At 37.6% G+C, this 22,386-nt stretch overlaps 1 protein-coding gene across 2 annotated transcripts in view; it reads left to right on the top strand.

Moving 5' to 3' along the window:
- LOC143033839 (2,4-dienoyl-CoA reductase [(3E)-enoyl-CoA-producing], mitochondrial-like) overlaps positions 1 to 22,386 on the top strand; it is a 128,632-nt gene that overhangs the window by 36,915 nt on the left and 69,331 nt on the right. For both annotated transcript variants that reach the window (XM_076199387.1, XM_076199388.1), the window contains exons 4-5: positions 3,213 to 3,324; positions 16,009 to 16,328. In XM_076199387.1, coding sequence (XP_076055502.1) covers positions 3,213 to 3,324; positions 16,009 to 16,328 — 432 coding nt within the window. The remainder of the gene's footprint in view (positions 1 to 3,212; positions 3,325 to 16,008; positions 16,329 to 22,386) is intronic.

Consider the following 22,386-nt stretch of genomic DNA (forward strand, 5'->3'; position numbering starts at 1 on the left):
TATGAGGTGGAATGGGCGGGGGGATGGGGGTGAGGTAGTATGTGTGAGAAAAATGTGACCCAGGGCAGTGGACAAGGTGCAGGGATGACCCGTCATCCAGGAAGTGCTAAGATAAGAGGGAGGGTGGAGGGGGGTGGAGAGTATTTAGGGATGGAATGGGTGGGAATGGTTTTATGCCTTTTTTTTTTTTAGCTACCTCCCTTGTATGGGGGAAAAAGCCTTGGTATATGTATGTACCTATTTATTTATTTACTTATTTATTATTATTTATATTATTATTATTTTTATTCATTTATTTATATATATATTTTTTCCATCCAACCTAGTTATGGACCAAAAGGTCTCCTGTTGGCATGCTCCTCCTTTGAAAATTTCATCAAAGTCTATCAATATTCTTTTTTTTTTTTTTTATAGTATTGGGCATGGTTATAATTATCAACACACTACACTTGTGTAAGTCAGATTGGTATGTTTTGCTCTACTGATATATTTACCCTATAAATTTTTTAACAGCTCATGACGTAAATCTTTCTAGAAAATCCAGTATTCAACACATTATAATAAAAGTTGTTCACAATGTAGAACAAAGTGTCAGCTTAAAGAAAAAAATTGTGCAAATAGATAAAAAAATATTCAGACTAGTAGTACTTTGAATGACATTACTGTACTTTAGGGGTGAAAAAGCTTGAGAAAATGGGCTTAAAATTTTACCTTGAGGTTTCACTCCAAACATCAATGTAATGGATATGAATAGTGAAATATGCAGATAAATTATGTAATAATTCATTATTCAAGTAAAGACATTCAAAGTGCTCAAACGTTGTCCCTTACTAGTAAAGGGCTACCAATCTCTCTCTTCTTCATGCTTCCTCTTTTACTTATGCCTGATCTTCTCCCCTTCTCTACTGCAGAACTCTTCTGTTTCGATAGTCTAGGCATTTCAAACACTTGCAAATGCTTGTAGGCTGTAGGAAACCAAGTAAACATGGGGCATAGGAAATCTCAACATAGCCATGTGGACCATGAGTGCGTCCATACAATTGTGGCAGAAACTGATGCACTCTCCCTCCTCTCTCACAGACACACACACCACAGATTTGCTGTCAGATAAATTATCTAAAAGGACAAAGTAAAAAAAAAAAACTGTAGTCAAAACACTAACAAGCTTGATATATGTAGTCATGTGTTCTGATGCCAGGGTTGTCAGCATGCAATATTTATATTGATGATTATAGTAAAAATCACCATATCAGTTTAAAACCTTGAGATATTGTTGCCAATACTTGAATAAGTTTTTCAGCAAGTTTAATTTTTTTTCTTCATAATTTTTAATTTCTTACCTCTGTAAAACAGACCAATGTCCTTGAAGATTTACTGGCTACTTGTGGAGCTGGAGGTTTCAAGTCAATAAAACTTGAGGGGGACTGAAAACAGGTACCTGCATAAGATGGACCTTTAAGAAAATCACAGTTAATTCCCTGCCACCCATCTCCAAACCTTGTCAACTTCCTCACTTCCATATGGAACTCAGGGCTGACACTCTTTATTAACTTTATCTGTATTAATCCTTTTAACACAAGGGGAGATGGTAGCTAGTGAGTGGTCCCTCTTTATACTACTTTCAGCCAGTGACATAGAAACAGTCCTAACTCATACAGTGCAGACAGTCCATAGTTTCTTCCTAGAAGGATGTGTGTGTGTGTGGGGGGGGGTAAAAACCATTGCCTGCTGCCATTGGTATCTGGGTTTCCAATCACTAAAACTGATGACAATTTTATTATACTATGACTGTCCCTCTGATATGCTGTCCCCCAACCCCTGTTACTGTCGTGTACCATTTCTCTGAATACTCGTTTCTTTTTGTTGCCTATCCTGTGGTTGGGGAAAAGAATGCTGCCACCAAGTCTTCCCACTTGAGTCGTAATAGGCGACTAAAAACGGGATGGGGGATGGGACTAGGAGTCCTGTTACCTGTAGCCCCAAAGGGGACATTCCTAAAAAAAAGTAAAGGCATAAGAGGGTCTAGGAGTTTTCCAACCAGTACCCTAAGGTTTGGGTCTTTTAATGTGCATGGATGTGGTACAGATGAGAGTAAAAGGGAAGAGATATAGGCAGTATGTTTGTGAGAAGAAACATGGATCTGTTGGCATTGAGTGAAACTAAGTTGAAAGGGAGGGGCAAGTGTGAGTTTGAGAGTGTAGTTGGGAGGTTCTCAGGGGTGAAGAGGGGACAAGGGAGGGAAGGGGTGGCTATTCTAGCAAGTGAAGAAATAGGTAAGCGTGTGGGAAGTAGAAGGAGGTTGCTTCAAGGTTGATGTGGATGAAGGTGAAGCTGGGGAGATGTGTGTTTTTGTAAGTGCATATTGGCCTGGTAGTGAGAAGAATGTAGAGGAAAGGGAGGCTTTTTGGACATCTTTAAAAATAGTGCATAGAGAGATTAGGAGTTTGAATATGTTTGAGATGAAATGCCTGAGAAGTATGATAGGGGTTACTATAGAGTGAGAAATGAGGAGGTTAGGAGGAGAACAGGGGTGGAAAGGGAGTTGGGAGATAGGGTTGATGAAAAAGTATTGGGTGGAAGGAGTGAACATGAGGGGGCATCCTAGGATGAGATGGATGGAGTAACAGGGACCTTGCAAAAGAGAGGAATGTCTGTTGAGGAAGGAGGGGAGAGGAAAGAAGATAGAGGTGAATGGAGAAGGGTTGTGTATGGATGATGCTGTGATGCATGAGGGGTAGTGGGTTGGGGATGAGATGGTGAGGGAGTATGTATGAGAAATAAATTGACGCGGCCCAATGGGATTTCTCCCCGTCTTCTCCTTTTCTGCATGAGGGGACAGAGAGGGGGGGGGGCACCGAATTAATGAAGCAGCCTTGCTGTGTCTTGCAACACTGCTTCTGACCCAGGGCAGTGGACAAGATGCAGGGATGACCCGTCATCCAGGTGGTGCCAAGATAAGAGGGAGGGAAGAGGGTAGAGGGGAGTGTATGTAGGGGATGACGTGGGTGGGAGTGGTTTTCTATGCCTTTTTCTTTTGGCTACCTCCCGTGTAAGGGGGGAAAAAACCTTTGGTATATGTATGTAAAACTGAAGTCAACAATTGATGGGTGGAAAAGTTGAGGCAAGTATTATTGTCTTTAATTCTTTTCAAAATTTAATTTAGTATGATTATACTTTTTTATAATGAATTTTTAAAATTAATTCTTTTCCAGCCAACAGAAAGACTTAGTCCAAATGCATGGAAGACAATTACTGATATAGTTTTAAATGGAACTGCCAATGTCACTTTGGAAGTAGGAAAGAGACTCATTAAATCTGGGAAAGGTAAGTTATTCAATGTTGGTATGAAATTTTGAAGAAAAAACACATGCATACACACACACATAGGGTGAAGCAAAATGCAAACATAGGTTTCAGATCACTGAGAGGCACGAAAAGGTTTCTACTTGATAATGGAGATGAGTGTCATTTCTCTTCATTTAGTGAGTATGAAAAGACTCTTTACTAGAGTTATAGACATAGAGGGGGACATGAAAAATATAAACATATCATGGAAGCAGGAAACTGTCAATTTATGGAAGACAAATAAAGACCTAAATAAGGAGGTGACTTAAAAAAGTAAACAATGAAATAAAAGAAGAGTTAAGTGCACTAAAAAAAGAACTGGCTGAGTTAAAATGTGAAAATGAGAGGTTGAAAAAATAAAACACAAATAATGACACCATAGGGAAAGAGGTGGATGAATGGATAAAAGCAATGACTGTAGAAACAGGAAAAAGCAGATGATTTGGAACAGCTCAAGAATGATTGGATAAAAGACAAAGAAGATAAGGTAATTTTTAAAGAAATAGTTCATCAACAAATGCAGGAAAAGGCCGAAGATGCTGTCATTAAGGTAATTAAGGAAAAAGAAAATCTAGTAAGAGATACAGTAGACAAAAAAAAGTGTGTAGTAATATATGGTCTAAAGGAAAAAAAAATCCAAATTGGTTCCTGAGAGGTAAAGAGGACAAAGAATTGGCAAGAAATGTTCTAAACGTAGTACAAGATAAAGAAAAGGAAATAGAGGAATTGCACAGAATGGGTAAATATGCAGAAGGTAAAGAAACAAATCAATCACTGAAGATCTAATTGAGGTCAGAAATGGCAGCAGAAGGAATCTTAGCAAGAACAGGAAAATTAGCAAGAAACACTATAAATATATGTAGATAAAAAGAGACATAAATGATGAGAAAAGGTAAAAAATTGAGACATTAAGAAATGAAGCAAAAAAAAAAAAAAAAAAAAGAGAGAGAGAGAGAGAAAGAGAAAATGGAGACCAAGATAATGCAGTTCTTTTGGAGGGTGTTAGATATGAGTCCAAAAAAAATGGTATATTCAAGAAAAAAATTAAAAGGTTCAGAGAACAAGTGGAGGTAATTGAAAATTGAAATTACCTTATACCAACATTGATGGATTAATCTCAGGAATAAATGGACTGAACAATTACCTGTCAGAAGCAAAACCAGATGTAATGGGAATAGTGGAGACAAAATTAATGGATCCACTAGTACCAAACTGTATTGGTCATGGATTATATAATCACTGGCTTAGAAATAGGAGGAACAAGGTGGAGTCATGTTCCTAGTTAAGAAAAACTTAAATGTGACAAAAGTTACATATGGAGAGAACAGGGTAGAGATATCAATAAGAGTTGAAGATAGGGACATGAAAAGCAGAAAGTGTGCAGTAATTTATGTGCCCCCAAAAACAAAGTCTTGGAGAGAGATTATTCTGAAATGTTAGATGATAACAAGATCTTTATTAGATGAGATGCTGAAGGATGGAAATAACATGCTATTCATGGGAGATTTTAATTGCAAAGAAATATGTTGGGAAGAGATGACAATGAAAGGTGGAGAGGATCAATGGGGAAATGTATTACTCAACATGACTATAGAACATACAATGACACAATAGGTTAAAAATTAGATTTAGAAATAATGAACTGTCGAGACTAGATTTATTATGTCAGAACCTGAAATGGTAGACAAAATTGAATACAAGACACCAATTGTGAAGTGACCACATACTACTCGAGTTAGAACTAAAGGAGGAAATATATATAAAGGGAAATGAGAAACACAGAAAAGGAAGAGATAGGACTTATTTCTGTTACAATTGCTGAAGTTAAGCCTCCCAAATTCCCTCCTTGGGGCCGATCTCCCATTGTAATTTATCCACTTAAAAACAAGAAAAATAGAACTGCTGTAGAACTAAGGATTGAATTTTTAGAACACTTATCAGTACATGCTGATTCAGTTTTTATACTGATGGATCAAAATTCCAAGATGGTGTTGGTTGTGCTGTTGTCTGATAGCACAGTTTTAAAGAGGAAGTTGCCTACTTTTAGCTCGGTTTTTACTGCTGAACTGCTGGCAGTCTACAATGCCCTGAAATTTGTTTTTAATTCTGTTTCATCTAATATGAGCATTGTTATTTTTACAGACTCTATGAGCATTCTAACCTCTAAGTAAATTATTGCCTCTTCACTATTTTGTCCAGGAAATACAGGAATGTTTGATTCTTATTAACAGCTGGGTGTCACTAGAAATGAGCAGGCCAATGTTGCAGCCAAAGCTGCTACTAGGCTCAGTCACATAAGTCACTAAAATCCCACATACAGCAAGCAAGTAATTCATTGTTATGCAATGGAGAAGTGGCAGGAACAATGGACAAGGTTGGATGGTATTTACAAATTAAAAGAGATTCACCTCTCAGTGAGTCCTTGGAAGTCTGATTCCTTGGACAGGAGATCAATTATTGTTTTAACAAGGTTAAGAATTGGCCATTCCTACATTACCCATAAATTTTGTATGGCAAGTGGAGCAGAAAGGTTGGCCCATCAATACCCCACTTGCCATGTTGTCTTTATAATTAAACACATTTTAATTCAGTGGCCTGCATACACTAATAAGTGCAGGGCAAATTTTTTAATGGATTTATCTCTTGGAGAAGTTTAAGGGGAGGATGCTCATATGGAGAATGTTTTAAAGTTTTTAAAAGACATCAATTTGTTTTATGAAATATGAAATTATGTATTTACCTTTTACCTAGTTGTATTTACCTAGTTGTATTTTGCGGGAAGGGGAGCTATGCTCGTGTTGTCCCGCCTTTGTATCTTGCAGTGTCTAGTTTGTTTTTAAACTCATGAATGGTTTTTGCGCATACTATTTCATTGTCCAGTTTGTTCCAAGTGTCCAAAACTCTATGAGGAAAACTGTTTTTCTTCAGTTCTCTTCTATAGCTATGTTTTTTTTTATTTTCTTTCCATGTCCTCTTGTGTTTCTTTTGTCCCAGTTAAGTAAGTTCTCACTATCGAGTACCTCTGTGCCTTTCATGATTCTGTAGATGGTCAATTGCTCCAGTGTCGGTAACTCCAGTTTAGCCAATCTCTCTTCGTATGATAGGTTTGCAAGTGCAGGTGCCATTTTTATAGCTGCTCTTTGGATTCTTTCTATTTTCTTTATATTCTTTTTGGTACTGGGGGACCACAATGTCGCTGCATACTCTAATCTAGGCCTTATCAATGTAACCAATATTTTTTTCATCATGTCTTCGTCCAAGTATGTAAACGCCACTTTTATTGATCTTAGCAAGTTGTAAGTCTCCCCGACAATTTTGTTAATCTGTATATCATAGGACAAGTCGTTCGTGATAATTACTCCCAAATCTTTTTCGGATCCTACTTTCTTTACTTCTTTGGTTCCAATTGTATATTTTCCTGATATTCTGTTTTTGCTTTTTCCAAACTCCATTATGCTACACTTCTTAGTATTAAAGTCCACTTCCCATTTCTGACTCCAGTTCCATACCCTATTTAGGTCTTCTTGCAGTGCTTCACAGTCCTCATCAGTTTCTATTTTCCTTAGCAGTTTGGCGTCATCGGCAAAGAAGCTCATGTAGCAGTTCACGTCCTCATCCATGTCATTCATATAGATAGCAAACATTATTGGTGCCAGCACAGATCCTTGCGGTACTCCACTGATCACCTCTTTCCAGTCTGAATATTTTTCTCTGAGCACTACTCTCATCTTTCTACCAGTCAGAAAGTCCTCTATCCATTTTAGTAGGTTTCCCTGTATTCCTCCTATGTGTTCCAGTTTTTTTAGTAGTTTTCTGTGTGGTACTTTGTCAAAGGCTTTTTGCAAGTCTAGGAATGCACAATCAGCCCATCCATTTCTTTCTTGCATATTAAGTTTGTGGAGCATGATCTTCCTTGTCTGAATCCGAATTGTCTTGTGTATGATTGCTTGTGTGTGTATCTTGTTTTGATGTGTTTTTGTGAGTGAGTGCTTATTAGAACATAAGAATGAAGACTGCAAGAGACCATAAGGCCTACACTAGGCAGCTCCATATCCATCATCACCTGTCATCCCCATCCATAAAGTTGTCTAATTGTTTCTAAAAACAACTGATAGTTTCAGCGCTTACTACATGGTTATTAAGTTTATTCCATTCGTCGACCACCCTATTAGTAAACCAATTCTTGCCTATTTCCTTCTTAAATCTAAATTTGTCCAGTTTATAACCATTACTGCAAGTCCTGCCCTGTTTTTTTAATATGATGACCTTGTTTGCATCACCCTTGTTAAAGCCTTTGATCCACTTGAACACTTCTATTAGATCACCCTGCACTCTGCGTCTTTCCAGAGAGTGTAAGCTAAGGTGCCTAAGCCTCTCTTCGTAAGGCAAATTTCTGAGTCCATTTGTCATTTTGGTCATTCTTCTCTGTACTGATTCTAGTGAATTGATGTCCATTCTGTAGGACGGAGACCAAAACTGTACCACATAGTCAATGATGGGTCTACTGCTAGATAGTTTGATAATTACCTCTGCACTTCTATTTGTTACTGTCCTAGCAATGAAACCTAATGCTCTGTTAGCTTTATTCCTGGTGCTAATGCACTGCTTCCTGGTTTTAAGGTCCGGACTCACTAGAACTCCCAAGTCTCTCTCGCACTCTGTTTTCTCGAAAAGCTTGTTATCTAAGCTGTATCTATTTTTGGGGTTGTGTAGCCCTACGTTTAATATACTACACTTAGAGATATTGGAGTTCATTTGCCATTTCACCGACCATGTGAACAATTTGTTCAGATCATCCTGCAGAATCTCTGCATTGTCTCCTGACCTAATTAGATTTCCCATTTTAGTGTCGTTCGTAAACTTACTAAAATCACTATCCCGTTGTCTGAGTCGTTTATGTACATAATGAACAACAAGGGACCCAAAACCAATCCCTGGGGGACCCCGCTAGTAACATTGCCTCACCTAGATTTTACTCCATTTATGGTGACCCGCTGTTTTCTGTTACTAATCCAAGCTCTAATTCATTCTAACACTTTTCCTCCTATGCCATGGGCTTTGATTTTATTTAGTAGTCTCTGGTGTGGCACCTTGTTGAACACTTTGCTAAAGTCAAAGTAAATAACATCGAAATTATCATTGTTATCTGACGCCTTACATTAGTGTAAAAGGATAGACGATTAGTCACACATGACTTACCCTTGGAGAAACCATGCTGTGAATCACGAATTAAATTATGTCTTTAGATGTGTTCTCTGAGTCTATTTACTATTACTGATTCAAGCATTTTTCCTATAACCGATGTCAAACTGATTGGCCTGTAGTTGCATATAGACGATCTATCTCCATTCTTAAAAATAGGAACAACGTTTCCTTGCCTCCAAGCAGTAGGCACAAAACCAGTGTCTACTGATTTATTAAATATTTCAGTTAACTGGTCGCAGATTTCAAATTTACACTCCTTAAGCATTCTCGGAAAAATTTCGTCTGGACCTGGGGATTTTGTAGCTTTAAGTCTTTCAATCTGCTTGACTACTTCTTTACTAATGCTGATATTAGACTACTTTCTTCATCCCCTCTGAAAATCGGATCGCAGTCAGGCACTTTATTTAACCTCTCATTAGTAAACACAGATAGAAAATAATTGTTAAACTCCTCACTCATTTTTCCTCCGATTTTATTATGACATTTTCATCGTTTTTAATTGGTCCTATTCTTTCTCTTTTGTTCTATAGAGATGAAAGAAACCCTTTGGGTTGGATTTTGCTTGACTAGCAACCTTAACTTCATAATTACGTTGTGCTGTACGTGTATTCTTTTTAACCAACTTTGCCATTTCGTTATATCTTGATCTAAGGTGTGTTTCCCCATTTTTATTTTTACATAAAGTCCTCTTTTCATTCTGATCTCATGTTTCAATCTGTCCGTCATCCATTTGGGAGTATTACTATTTTTCCGTATTGACTTCAGGGGGATAAATGTATTTTGTGCATTAATAATTAAATCAGTTAGATTGCTATACATTTCATCCAAATCGCTGACCTGTCTGTTGAGCCCTCACCCCCAAATGACCTGACCCAAGGTATGCATATTACCCTCTGTGACCCGACCCCTGGTCATAACCTGACCCCCGGTCACGCACCAAGACTCAACAATGTCCGAAACGTCCGCATGACATTTCATATTCAATTTCAAATTGGTTTGTATATTGTCAAAGTTTGCTCTCCTGAAGTCTGGTAATTGGACGTTATTCATACTTTTCAATTCTTCCCAAATAATATTAAATCTTATTTCTTGATCGCTAGAGCCTAGACTATCTCCCACTTTTATTTTACTCATTAGGTGCTTATTATTAGTTAAAACTAAGTCCAGAGTATTTTCTCCCCTCGTAGGATCAGTAGTCACTTGTTTTAGGAAATTATCCTGCACCACATCTAGGAATTTCTTTGTTTCCTGGTCTGTTAAAGTTTCCCAGTCAATGTTTCTATAATTAAAATCTCCCATGATCACAATGTTTTTGTACTGGGATGCTTTGTGAATTTCATGAATCAGGGGATCAGTCTGCTTAATGCTGATCTTGGTTTTTACTGCTGAACTGCTGGCAGTGTACAGTGCCCTGAAATTCATTTTTAATTCCGTTTCATCTAATATGAGCATTGTTATTTTTACAGACTCTATGAACATTCTATCCTCTCAAAGTAAATTATTGCCTCTTCACTATTTTATCCAAGAAATACAGGACTGGAAAAAAATAAAGATAAACTTTTGCTGGGTGCCGTCCCATGTGGGTGTCACTCAAAATGATAAGGCCGATGTTGCAGCCAAAGCTGCTACTAGGCTCAGCCACATAAAAGACACTGAAGTCCCACATACAGACTTCAAGCAAGTAATTCATTGTTATGCAATGGAGAAGTGGTATTGACAAGTTAAAAGAGATTCACTCCTCAGTGAGTCCTTGGAAGTCTTCTTTGGACAGGAGATCAAGTATTGTTTTAACAAGATTAAAAATTGGCCATTCCTACATTACAGTCAAACCTCGAAAGCCTGGACCCCGAATGCCCAGACCCTCGTATGACCGGTCGAAATGAACAAAGGGCGGACTTTTCAAGCAAAGTTCCCTATTTGTCCGGTAGGTGGCAGCGACGGCTGTACACGTGTACTCAAACCCAGCCCAGTCAAGCCGCCACCAGGGCTGCTGTTTCATAGAATTTTGTACCAAAACGTAGTAAAATAGCGGCATGTGGCAACTGCACAAGGACATGAGGAAATTTTTTCTACATATCAGCGGGCTGTTAAAAACATTAAAAAACTCAAGCTTTTGTTTAAAAATCATAGAACTAGTTATCAAATAATAAATGGTACATCAAAATATGACTTTTATTGGTAATTGTGTTACTTATAAAATATTATACCCCAAAAGATATGTTTTTACGGTGTAGAAAAAATTCTATGCGAAAGTTTCAGCTTTCTTTTAGCACCAGGGCTGCCGTTTCGTAGAATTTTGTACCAAAACGTAGTAAAATAGCGGGATGTGGCAACTGCACAAGGACATGAGGAAATTTTTTCTACATATCAGCGGGCTGTTAAAAACATTAAAAAACTCAAGCTTTTGTTTAAAAATTATAGAACTAGTTATCAAATAATAAATGGTACATCAGAATATGACTTTTATTGGTAATTGTGTTACTTATGAAATATTATGCCCCAAAAGATACATTTTTACGGTGGAGAAAAAATTCTACGCTAAAGTTTCAGCTTTTAACGATAGTAATATAAAAATATATATATCTTACTGAATATGTTAAGGCATGGGGGCCTTATATACATTTAAGAATAAAAAAAACAACTAAAACCAACATTTTGTCAAAGTTTGACAAGTATATCTTGCTATGAAAGTCTACACACGCCCGAGAAAAACGTATGCCCCGGTATGGCAACACTCCCATTCTACACGGCAGTGTAGAAAACGCGGCAACCCTGGCCGCCACCACTGTCCCGCGTGCATACCTTCCGAAATTTACAGTGTATGTAATAAAAAATACAATACACTGTATTTACAGTACATTTACATGCCTGTATTACAGTTATTACAGAATTATTAGTATTATAGTATTGTTATTATTACAGTGTTAGAGTATTATTCTTATGTGTTTCTATGCCATATCATACATTACCTATACGTATACCGCTACGAAAATCTACGGGTGTTAGGGCGACATTTTCGATGACCGGACTTTTGGCATGACCGAACCGCCCTTCCCCCCAATTGGTCTGGGCTTTTGAGGTTTGACTGTACTCAAATTTTTTTTATGGCAAGTGGAGCAGAAAGGCTGACCCCCCCAATGCCCCACTTGCCGAGTTGTTTTTACAATAAAACGCATTTTAATTCAGTGCCCTGCATATTCTAATAAGTGGAGGGCAAACTTTTTAATAGATTTATCTCTTGGAGAAGTTTAAGGGGAGGATGCTCATGTTGAGAATATTATAGTTTTTAAAAGACGTCAGTATGTTTTATGAAATTTAAAATTGTACTATATGATTGCTTATGTGTGTATCTTGTTTTGATGTGTTTTTGTGAGTGCTTATTGCTTTTACTATTTTATTTGATTTATCAACTTATTTATTTTTATATAATAGATATGCGCTGAATGGCCCACAGGCTCTGGCACTTGGCCTTCAAGCCAAAAATTTCATAAATCAAAATCAAATCAACTACACTCCCAAACTCAAACTTGCCCTTCCCTTTCAACTTAGTTTCACTCATGCCAACACATCCATCTTTCTTCTCACAAAGATACTGCCTCTCTCTTTCCTTTTACTTTCATCTATACCACATCCATGCACATTAAAAGACCCAAACCTTAGAGTATTGGTCGGAAAACTCCCAGACCCTCATATGCCTTTGCTTTTTTAGGAATGTCCCCTTTGGAGCTACAGGGAAAAGGATGCCTAGTCCTATCCCCATCCCATTTTTGTTGCCTTATACAACTGAAGTGGAAAGACTTGGTGGCAGTATTCTTTTCCCCCACCACAAGGTTTGGTGAAATGAGAAAATGAATATTCAGAGAAATGGTACAGGACAGTTATAAGAGTGCAGAGAACAGCATAATGGAGGGACAGTTGCATTGTAATAAAGTAGCATAATTTCTCTATCAATAGAGATTTCCTCTACCACAGACAGAATAATGTGTGGCTCTGGTCTGTAAGGGTCCCCCATATATATGAGCTACATGCTATTGAGTAATAATACATATACCAAAGGCTTTTTCCCCCTACATGGGGGGTAGCCACAAAGAAAAAGGCATAGAAACCACTCCCACCCATTCCATTTCCTATATACAGGTAGTCGTCGACTTACGATCTATGCGACTTACGACTGATCGACTTTACGACCACGAGATGGTACAATAATATCTAACATTTAATAGAGTAATAGAACTGCAATGTTATGCTTGGCAGTGCAGTACATTACTCCGCACGCTGCGAGACACGAGTACGATAGTTTTGGAAGGCTGCCGGCAGCGTCAGCATCCCAGCCAGCTAAATATTCTTTCATTTTGTTTGTTTGAAGTAAAATATTTCCTAATTTTGCATTGCATTTTGTATTTTTGTATGTTTTGCAATTAATAAAATATAACAAACTTTTTATTCCAAGGCTAGTTTGTTGTCGATTACAATATGTTCGGTACAGTACTTAAACGAAAAGAATGTGTTTTGTTGAAATAAAAAGAATCCTAATGTTGCCTTACATTTTGTATTTTTATGTTTTGCAATTAATAAAATGTAACAGTATTTTTTTATGCCTAGTCTGTTGTCGATGACAAAATGTTCGGTAGAGCATTTTGTATTTTTATGTTTTGCAATTAATAAAATGTAACAGTAAACTTTGTTTATGCCTAGTCTGTTGTCGATAACAATATTTTCGGTACAGTACGTAAACGAAAAGAATGTGTTTCGAAATATTTTTTTTCCTAATTTTGCTTTACAATGATTTTAATGTAATAAAAAAAAAAAGGATTTGTAGGTCAAAGATGACAGGACTTTATTCAGTATGCGTAGGCCTAGGCTACGTTTCCTTACGAAAATGATAAAAAGTTAATAATTACTAAAGAATGTAGCTCAAAGATAATAAGATTTTATTCAGTATGCATACGTTTCCTAGAGAAAATCTGATGGTAAAATAATACAAAGGTTAACAAATACAGTATTAAATATCATAGGTCAAAGATGATAAGATTTTATTCAATATGCTTAGGCCTAGGCTACGTTTCCCAAAGAAAATCAGAAATTATAAAAAGGTTAAAAATACTATACAACATAGTTCAAAGATGCTAAGATTATTTCAGTATGCTAAATATACAATATATATATATATATATTATATAAAGGGTAATATATACTGTACTGTATATATATAGACCGACTTGCGTCCAGATCGATTTACGACCTGTCTGTCGGAACTGAACTCGGTCGTAAGTCGACGACTACCTGTATTCCACTCCCCTCCACCCTCCTCCCTCCCTCTTATCTTGGCACCTCCTGGATGACGGGTCATCCCTGCATCCTGTCCACTGCCCTGGGTCAGAAGCAGTGTCGCAAGACACAGCACATCCACAACAAGGCTGCTTCATAAATTCGGCGACCCCCCCTCTCCGTCCCCTCATGCAGAAAAGGAGAAGACGGGGAGAATTCCCTTCGGGCTGCGTCAGTTTTTTCCCATACATACTTCCTCACCCCCCATCCCCCACCCACTCCCCCTCATGCATCATAGCATCATCTACACACAACCCCTCTCCATTCACCCCTATCTTCTGTCCTCTCCCGTCCTTCCTCTACAGACATTCCTCTATTTTGTAATGCCCCTTTCACCCAATCCATCCATCTCATCCTAGGACGCCCCCTCATATTAACTCCTTCCACCTCTGCCTTCCATACTTCTTTTACTAATCTTTCTTCACTCATTCTTTCCATGTGTCCAAACCATCCCAATACTCTTTTCATCAACCCTATCTCCCAGTTCCCTTTCCACCCCTGTTCTCCTCCTCACCTCCTCATTACTTACTCTATCCAGCCTAGTAATCCCTATCATACTTCTCAGACATTTCATCTCAAACACATTCAAACTCCTTCTCTCTTCCTCTCTCATGTTCCATGTTTCTGCCCCGTACAATGCTGTTGGTACAATCACTCCTTCATATAACCTCCTCTTAGCATCCATTCCCAGATGTCTATTTCTCATTACACTTTTCAATCCACCAAGGCATTTACTCACTTCTCTCAATCTACATTCTACCTCCACCCCCACTCCTCCCTTTCCTGCCACATTCGCACCCAAATATCTAAAACTATCCACTTCCTCCAGTCTTTCACCCTTAATGCTCACCTCCAGCCTGCTGCCACTCTCTCCCCTTGTACATCTCATCACCTTACTTTTACCCACATTTATCTTCAGCTTCCTTCTTTCACACACCTTCTCAAACTCTGCCACTAACTTCCTCAATCCCTCCTCTGATCCTGCTACAAGCGCAGTGTCGTCAGCAAACAACAACTGGCTCACCTCCCTCTTTTCTCCATTTTCTTTAATGATCTCTAACCCCTGACCCACTACCCTTGTATTCACCTCTCGCACCACCCCATCCATGTAAAGATTGAAGAGCCAGGGTGACATAACACATCCCTGACGAAGTCCCACCTTTACCTCAAACCATTCACTCTCTCCATTTCTAATCCTAACACAAGCTCTACTACTCTCATAAAAACTCTTGACTGCTCTTAACAGCTTTCCTCCTATCCCATATATCTGTAGTACCTCCCACAGTGCCTTCCTATCTACCCTGTCATAAGCCTTTTCCAGATCCATAAAAGCCCCGAAAACATCCTTACCTTTTCCTATAGCTTTCTCATATATCTGTCTTACCACAAAGATCTGATCTACACAACCCCTACCTGTCCTAAACCCGCACTGTTCCTCACCAATTACTCCCTCTGTTCCTCTCCTAATCCTCTCAATCAAGACCCTCCCATACGCCTTCCCAACTACACTCAACAAGCTGATCCCTCTGAAACTACTACACTCACACTTGTCCCCCTTTCCCTTGTAAAGTGGAACTATGCAGGCACTCCTCCAGTCCTCCGGCACTCTACCCTCTCTCAAACAAACATTAAACAACCTCACCAGCCAGTCCACCATCACTGTACCTCCTTTCTTCAGACATTCTGCATGGCATCCATCCAGACCAGGTGCCTTACCTGCTCTCATCATCTTAACAGCTGCTTTCACTTCATCCTTCCCTATTTCTCCTCCATTTTCCTCACTCATCACAGAAAATGAGATCAAGGCAGTTCACAGAATTCAGGGGTTACTCAGCTACAACTACAAAATAGATATAATCAGGATGTCAATGCTGTCATACTAGTATACCCACTCATGCCTTGTGACGTCTACGTAGACTTCATCATATGGAAGAGGTTAAGTTTTTACTCAAAATTTATTGATATGGTGCAGAAGAGGGAGGACTGAATAGACTGTGTGTACATTAATCTTGAGAAGGCTTTTGATAAAGTACTCCAATCAACTTATGTAAAAACAAGCGCATTGGAGGACTAAGAGGACAACTACTGCATGCTGTCACTATTCTGTATCACAATTATCATTTCTTTTAGGTGCTGCTTTTTTGGCCATAACCACACCTTACACACGAAGTGGTTCAGGATTTGTATGTCCAAGTGCTTCAGCCAAGGCTGGAGTGGAGGCCATGACTCGATCTCTTGCATCAGAATGGGGTCGCTATGGCATGAGATTCAATTGCATTGCACCGGGACCCATTGAAACAGAAGGAGCTTTTAGTCGTCTTGACCCAACTGGGGAATTTCGCAAGTCAGTGTTCAAGCGTATTCCTGTTGGACGCCTGGGGGAAGTGGAGGAATTGGCCAATCTAGCATCTTATCTTGTGTCAGACTATTCTTCATGGCTATCAGGAGAGGTGAGTGCAAAGTATATCTTAGTTGTTATGGAGCATTGTTGCACTTCTTTAATAGTTCTTCTTGTAAGAAAAAAAAAAAGAAAGTGACTTTGAATTTTAATAACCTAATAATTGCACTATTATATATGTAATTGTGATTTACTTTTTTATTTTCTTTTATATTTTCTCTACACTGAATATTGACTGCCTGTAACCATACAGTCAGCATTTTCAGGACTGTTTTAGGACCTATGGATCACCACACAGTTGACTCTTTTAGAACAAAATCTCTTTTTCATAAAGGAATGATGAGATACTTTTTTTTGCTATTGTTGTCCTTCCTTTCTGTTGCTTCCTTGAACCTATCCTTTACTATATCTATGGGTACACCTATTCCTTTTCTGACTTCCTTGTAGTAGGTAAAAGAAGAATACTGGCACTGTTCCTTAATGTCATTGGAGGTGACTACATGGGATAGAATGAAGGGACCAGGCATATCCTTTATTTTCCTCCTAGCATTGGATGTGTGTGGATGTGGTGTGAATGATAGCAAAGGGTAAGAGATTGGTAGTATGTTTCTGAGAAGAGAAACAGATGTGTTAGTTTATAGGGTATTCAGGATAAATTTAACACTTTCAGAAAAGAAAGAAAAAAATCATATCATAGCCAAAAGTTGATGTATTCTCAAAATTCAAAGTGCATCTTTTGCCAAATACAGCTCACTCAAAGAAGCTGCCCTGAGCCTTCACCATGGCCTCCAGGTAGTACCTGAACCTGCAGCACGTGGCCTTCAGTGTCCTTCAAGAGACACCTGAACACAAGATTGATCCTGTCAATAAGCTCATCCTTGGTGTTGCAGGTGGTACAATTGGTGTCTTTTCAACTGCTCCCCACACATAATAATCCATAGGGTTGCAATCAGGTGGGTTGGGGGGCCAGATATTGGGACTGGTGAAGTTGTAGAAGTTCTCAGACAGCCACTTCTGGGTTTTCCCGGAGGTGTGACACGGAGCTGAGTCCTGTTGCCATATGTATGATCTTCCTGCAGTCACCTTCTCCACCCAGCACTTGACAACATTGAGTGAGTCCTTCTTCAAAGATGTGGGGCAGCATGACCTGGCCTTCACCGGAAACACACCCAAAGACCAGCAGCGGTTGAAGTAAGACGTGCCGAAAACAAGCTCCAAACAGCACTTCGCCAATGGATGAAATTGGAACAGACCCTATCTAGTTGTTTACCAAAACAAGAAGGGAGAAATATAATTCGAGTGACCAAAAATGTAACCATTTTTGTATCTTTATTTTATTTATTTATTTTTTCTTTTTTTCTTCATGGTCAGTTACATGAAAAATGGAAGGAAAAAATGAAAACCAAGGGGAAAAAGAACCAGCTAAAAGATGCCTAGACATAAGTAGGGTCAAATCACCATACGGGTTGATCCCAAAAAGGACATGCCTGAATGAAACACCGAAGACATACCAAAGATTTGAAAAAAAAAAAAAAAAATCTGGCTTTGATAGAGAGAGTGGTATTATGTATAGAGGAATAGAAATGGAAAGAGAACCCAGATTTAAAAATATAATGAGAAATAAGGAAATCAATGACTTGTTAGATGAAATAATTGAACTCAAAAGTGAATGTAAAATTATATACAAAGAAGTAGCCCTATTAAGAAGGGCCAATGGAGAAAATCACAGGGAAATAGATGAGTTGAAAAAGGAACTAAATAGGATAAAGGGAGAAAATGAAAGATTGAAAAATGAAGATATGAATAGGAACGAGGCATTAAAGAAAGAGATGCAGGCAGTGACCAAGAAAGTGGAAAAAAGATCAAAGAAAATTACTTCCAAGAAATAAAGAAACAGTGGAAAGTAGAACAGGAAAGATACAAAATATGAACTAAAATACTGAAAGAAAGAGGAAATATAGTAATTATGGGAAGAAATGACAGTGAAGGGTGGAGAAGACCTCTGGGGCAACATACTTCTCAATATGACCATTGAATACACAATGACTCAATGGATAAAGGAAAATACCAGATACAGAAACAATGAGGAACTAACAAGACTGGATTTAATACTTTCGTCAGAACCTGAAATTGTGGATAGAATATATTACAAAACTCCAATAGGAAAGAGTGACAATGTACTAATAGAATTTGAACTAAAAGAGCAAATGGACCTAAGAAGAAATGAGAAACATAGATTAGGAAGACTAATGTAGAACAAAACGAAATTTGAGAAACTTAAAAAATTCTTTTGTAATGCAAACTGGGAAAAATTCCTAAATGAAAGCAAGGATGGAAGAGAAATGGAAATTTATAATGAGGGAGTGAACAAATATGTACCACAGCAAAAGCAAGAAAGAGTATACATAAAAAGCTGGTACACAACAAAAAATGTAGTGAAGCTAAGGATAAAAGAGACAAAGCTTGGAAAAAATGGAAAACATACAAAAAACGAGCAAATGGGAAACATACATCAAACTAAGAAACAATTATGTAAAAATACACAGAGATGAAAAGAGAAACTATGAAAGAAAAATAATAGAAAAATGCAAGGAACAACCTAAACTATTTAACAGGCATGTAAATGGTAAACTAGAAAATGAACAAGAAATAGAAAAGCTGTGCCAGGGAAATTATGAATATACAGAACTAGAAATGGCAGAAATTATGAGCAATCATTTCAAATCGGTATTCACAATTGAGAACTCCCCTAACTGTGAGGGAATAAAGACAGATAAATCCCCCCCCAATGAAGGAAATAACTGTAACATAGAAGGAAATCAGTGACCAAATAAAAAAAACCTTGATGTCAGAAAATCACATGGTCCAGATGGAATTGCGAATTGGATACTGAAAGAAAGCATAGAAGAGTTAACATAAGATATACAATATAGTTAAATACTCACTCAGAGAAGGAAAGGTACCACAGGACTGGATCCAACCAACTACAGACCGGTCTCCCTAACAAGCACAGTAGCAAAAATATGTGAAAAAGTTATCAAAAGTAGATGGTTTAAACATCTGGAAGAAAAAACTATACTGAATCCAAATCAATTTGGATTTAGACAAAGAAGATCATGTACAACAAACCTGATCTGCTTCTATTCGAGACTAAGAGAAATAATACAAGAGAGGGATGGATGGGCAGACTGTGCCTATCTAGACCTACAAAAAGCATTTAATAAGGTACTACACAAGAAACTAATAAGAAAAATAGAATCGATAGGTGGCGTCAGAGGAAAATTATTGGAATGGATGAAAGACTTCCTGACTGGGAGAAAAATGAGGGTAGTAATTAGAGACAAATACTCGAAGTGGGAATAAATGATAAGTGGTGTCCTGCAAGGTTTGATACTGGTTCCAATCATGTTTGCCATATGTATAAATGACATGGATGAAGGAGTAGAGTGTTATATGAATTTCTTTCCAGGTGATGCAAAAATATTAAAGAAAGGGTAAAAACAGAAGAGGATTGTGAATCATTACAGTTAGACCTGGACAAAATCTGGAAATGGACTCAAAAGTGGGAAGTGAACTTCAATATCAAGAAATGTAGTATAATGGAGTTTGGAAAAAGAAAAAACAGAATATCAAGAAATTATAGAATTGGTGAAGAAGTTAAAAAAGTGAACACCAGACAAACATATCAATAAAATAGTCAGAGAAACCTTCAACCTATTAAGGTCAATGAAAGTGGCATTTGACTACTTGGATGAGGAAATGATAAAAAAAATATTAGTTACATTAATAAGAACAAAACTGGAATATGCAGCAACCCTATGGACACCCAGTAGTCTATCTAATATCAGCATTAGTAAAGAAGAAGTAGTCAAGCAGATTGAAAGACTTAGAGCTACAAAATATCCGGGTCCAGATGAAATTTTTCCACGAATGCTTTAGGAGCGTAAATTTGAAATCTGCAACAGTTAACTGAAATATTCAATAAATTGGTAGACACTGGTTTAGTGCCAACTGCTTGGAGGCAGGCAAACATTGTTCCTGTTTTTAAGAAGGGAGATAGATTGTCTATATGCAACTACGGGCCAATCAGTTTGACATCGGTTATAGGAAAAATACTTGAATCAATAATAGTGAATAGACTCAGAGAACACATCAAAGGACATAATTTAATTCGTGATTCACAGCATGGTTTCTCCAAGGGTAAGTCATATGTGACTAATCTTCTATCCTTTTACACTAAAGTATATAAGGTGTCAGATAACAATGATAATTACGATGTTATTTACCTTGACTTTAGCAAAACGTTTGACAAGGTGCCACACCAGAGACTACTAAATAAAATCAAAGCCTATGGCATAGGAGGAAAAGTGTTAGAATGAATTAGAGCTTGGATTAGTAACAGAAAACAGTGGGTCACCATAAATGGAATAAAATCTAGGTGGGGCAGTGTTACTAGTGGGGTCCCCCAGGGATTGGTTTTGGGTCCCTTGTTGTTCATTATGTATATAAAGAACTTAGACGATGACATTAATAGTGATGTTAGTAAGTTTGCGGATGACACTAAAATAGGATGCCTAATTATATATATAGATATATGCAAAGTAGACCACTTGGAAAAAAGAAACTAACGAAGCAGAGCACTTTCGTATATTACATCTTCAGTACTTGTTGCACTGAAGATGTAATATACAAAAGCGCTCTGCTTCGTTAGTTTTTTTTTCCAAGTGGTCTACTTTGCATAAGTGAACACGCATACCCGTGTTCTTATTAGCATATATATACAGGTACTCCTCGTTTAACGACGACAATTGGGACCAGCGCGCCGTCGTTAACCGAATTGGTTAAGCGAAAGTGTATACATATACGTACATGTACTGTATGTACAATGTCCAGCAATACATGTATCTTTATTTTCGTGTATGTTCCCTCTTTTATACAGTACATTAAAGCTTTATTTACTGTTTATTTACGGTGGTTAGGTTCCTAAAATTACCGTATATGACCAAATCCGCGTATGCTGACATTCCATATTGAATACCGGGGTATTTTTTTAGTTTCGACCATGGGCGCAATATAGCAATAGAAAATTAATTATTAATTTTGTAAATTAAAATGTATCAACGTAATATGCAATTTTGTGGGCGGAAATGAAAGTAAAAAATACCTTGCTACAAGAAAATATGCTAATGAACGAAGTCGGTAGCATAGGCTCGGGACGCCATCTTGTCGTCTGCCAACGTCTCTCACGACGACGAGCCGGATGACATTTAATTTGCAGGTAATGATTTATTAAACACAGGTTAGGTTAGTTTAGTTTAGGTTAGACGAATTAATTTATCGCCCTTTCATTTCTTCGACATCAACATCTATCATAACAAACATGGTGTACCATTCGTCCGACATGACTTCGTTACTTACGAAATCTGTTTTAGCATTTTTTTTTATTTCCGCTCACAAAATTGCATATTACGTTGATACATTATAATTTACAAAATTAATAATTAATTTTCTATTGTTATATTGCGCCCATGGTCAAAACTAAAAATTTACCACTACCGGTATACACTGTACCCCAAGTAGTTTTTTCAGCATGTATACATATATACAGGTAGTTCTCGATATATGCGACTTCGATATATGCGAATTCGCGTATATGCGATTCAAGAATTTACACCACTTTTCGATATGTGCGGGGATATATTCGAAGATATGCGATTTGACCTAAAAAAAAAAAAAAAAAAAAATAGTCGCGGCCGATTATGGTAATGTAGACCCAAGCTTCAGAACACTTTACCTCACAGCTAATATCCACCGTACAAGTTCATTTATAACATACAAATTTGCCTCAGCCAACTTAATTATCGTACACGATGTCGTAACTTCGGGAGATTTACGTTAAACGACGTCATAAAGCCCGTCGTTACTCCGAGTTGTCGTTAACCGAGTAGGTCGTGAAACGAGGAGTACCTGTATATATATGTATGTATTATATATATTATATATATAAATATATATATATATATATATATATATATATATATATATATATATATTGGCTGCATGTTATTGTGGCAAAGTGGCATGCAGTTGATACTTTAGGGTCTATATGG

This window comes from Oratosquilla oratoria, chromosome 16, assembly GCF_046742065.1.
Source record: "Oratosquilla oratoria isolate Oo_2021 chromosome 16, ASM4674206v1, whole genome shotgun sequence".
NCBI lineage: Eukaryota > Metazoa > Arthropoda > Malacostraca > Stomatopoda > Squillidae > Oratosquilla > Oratosquilla oratoria.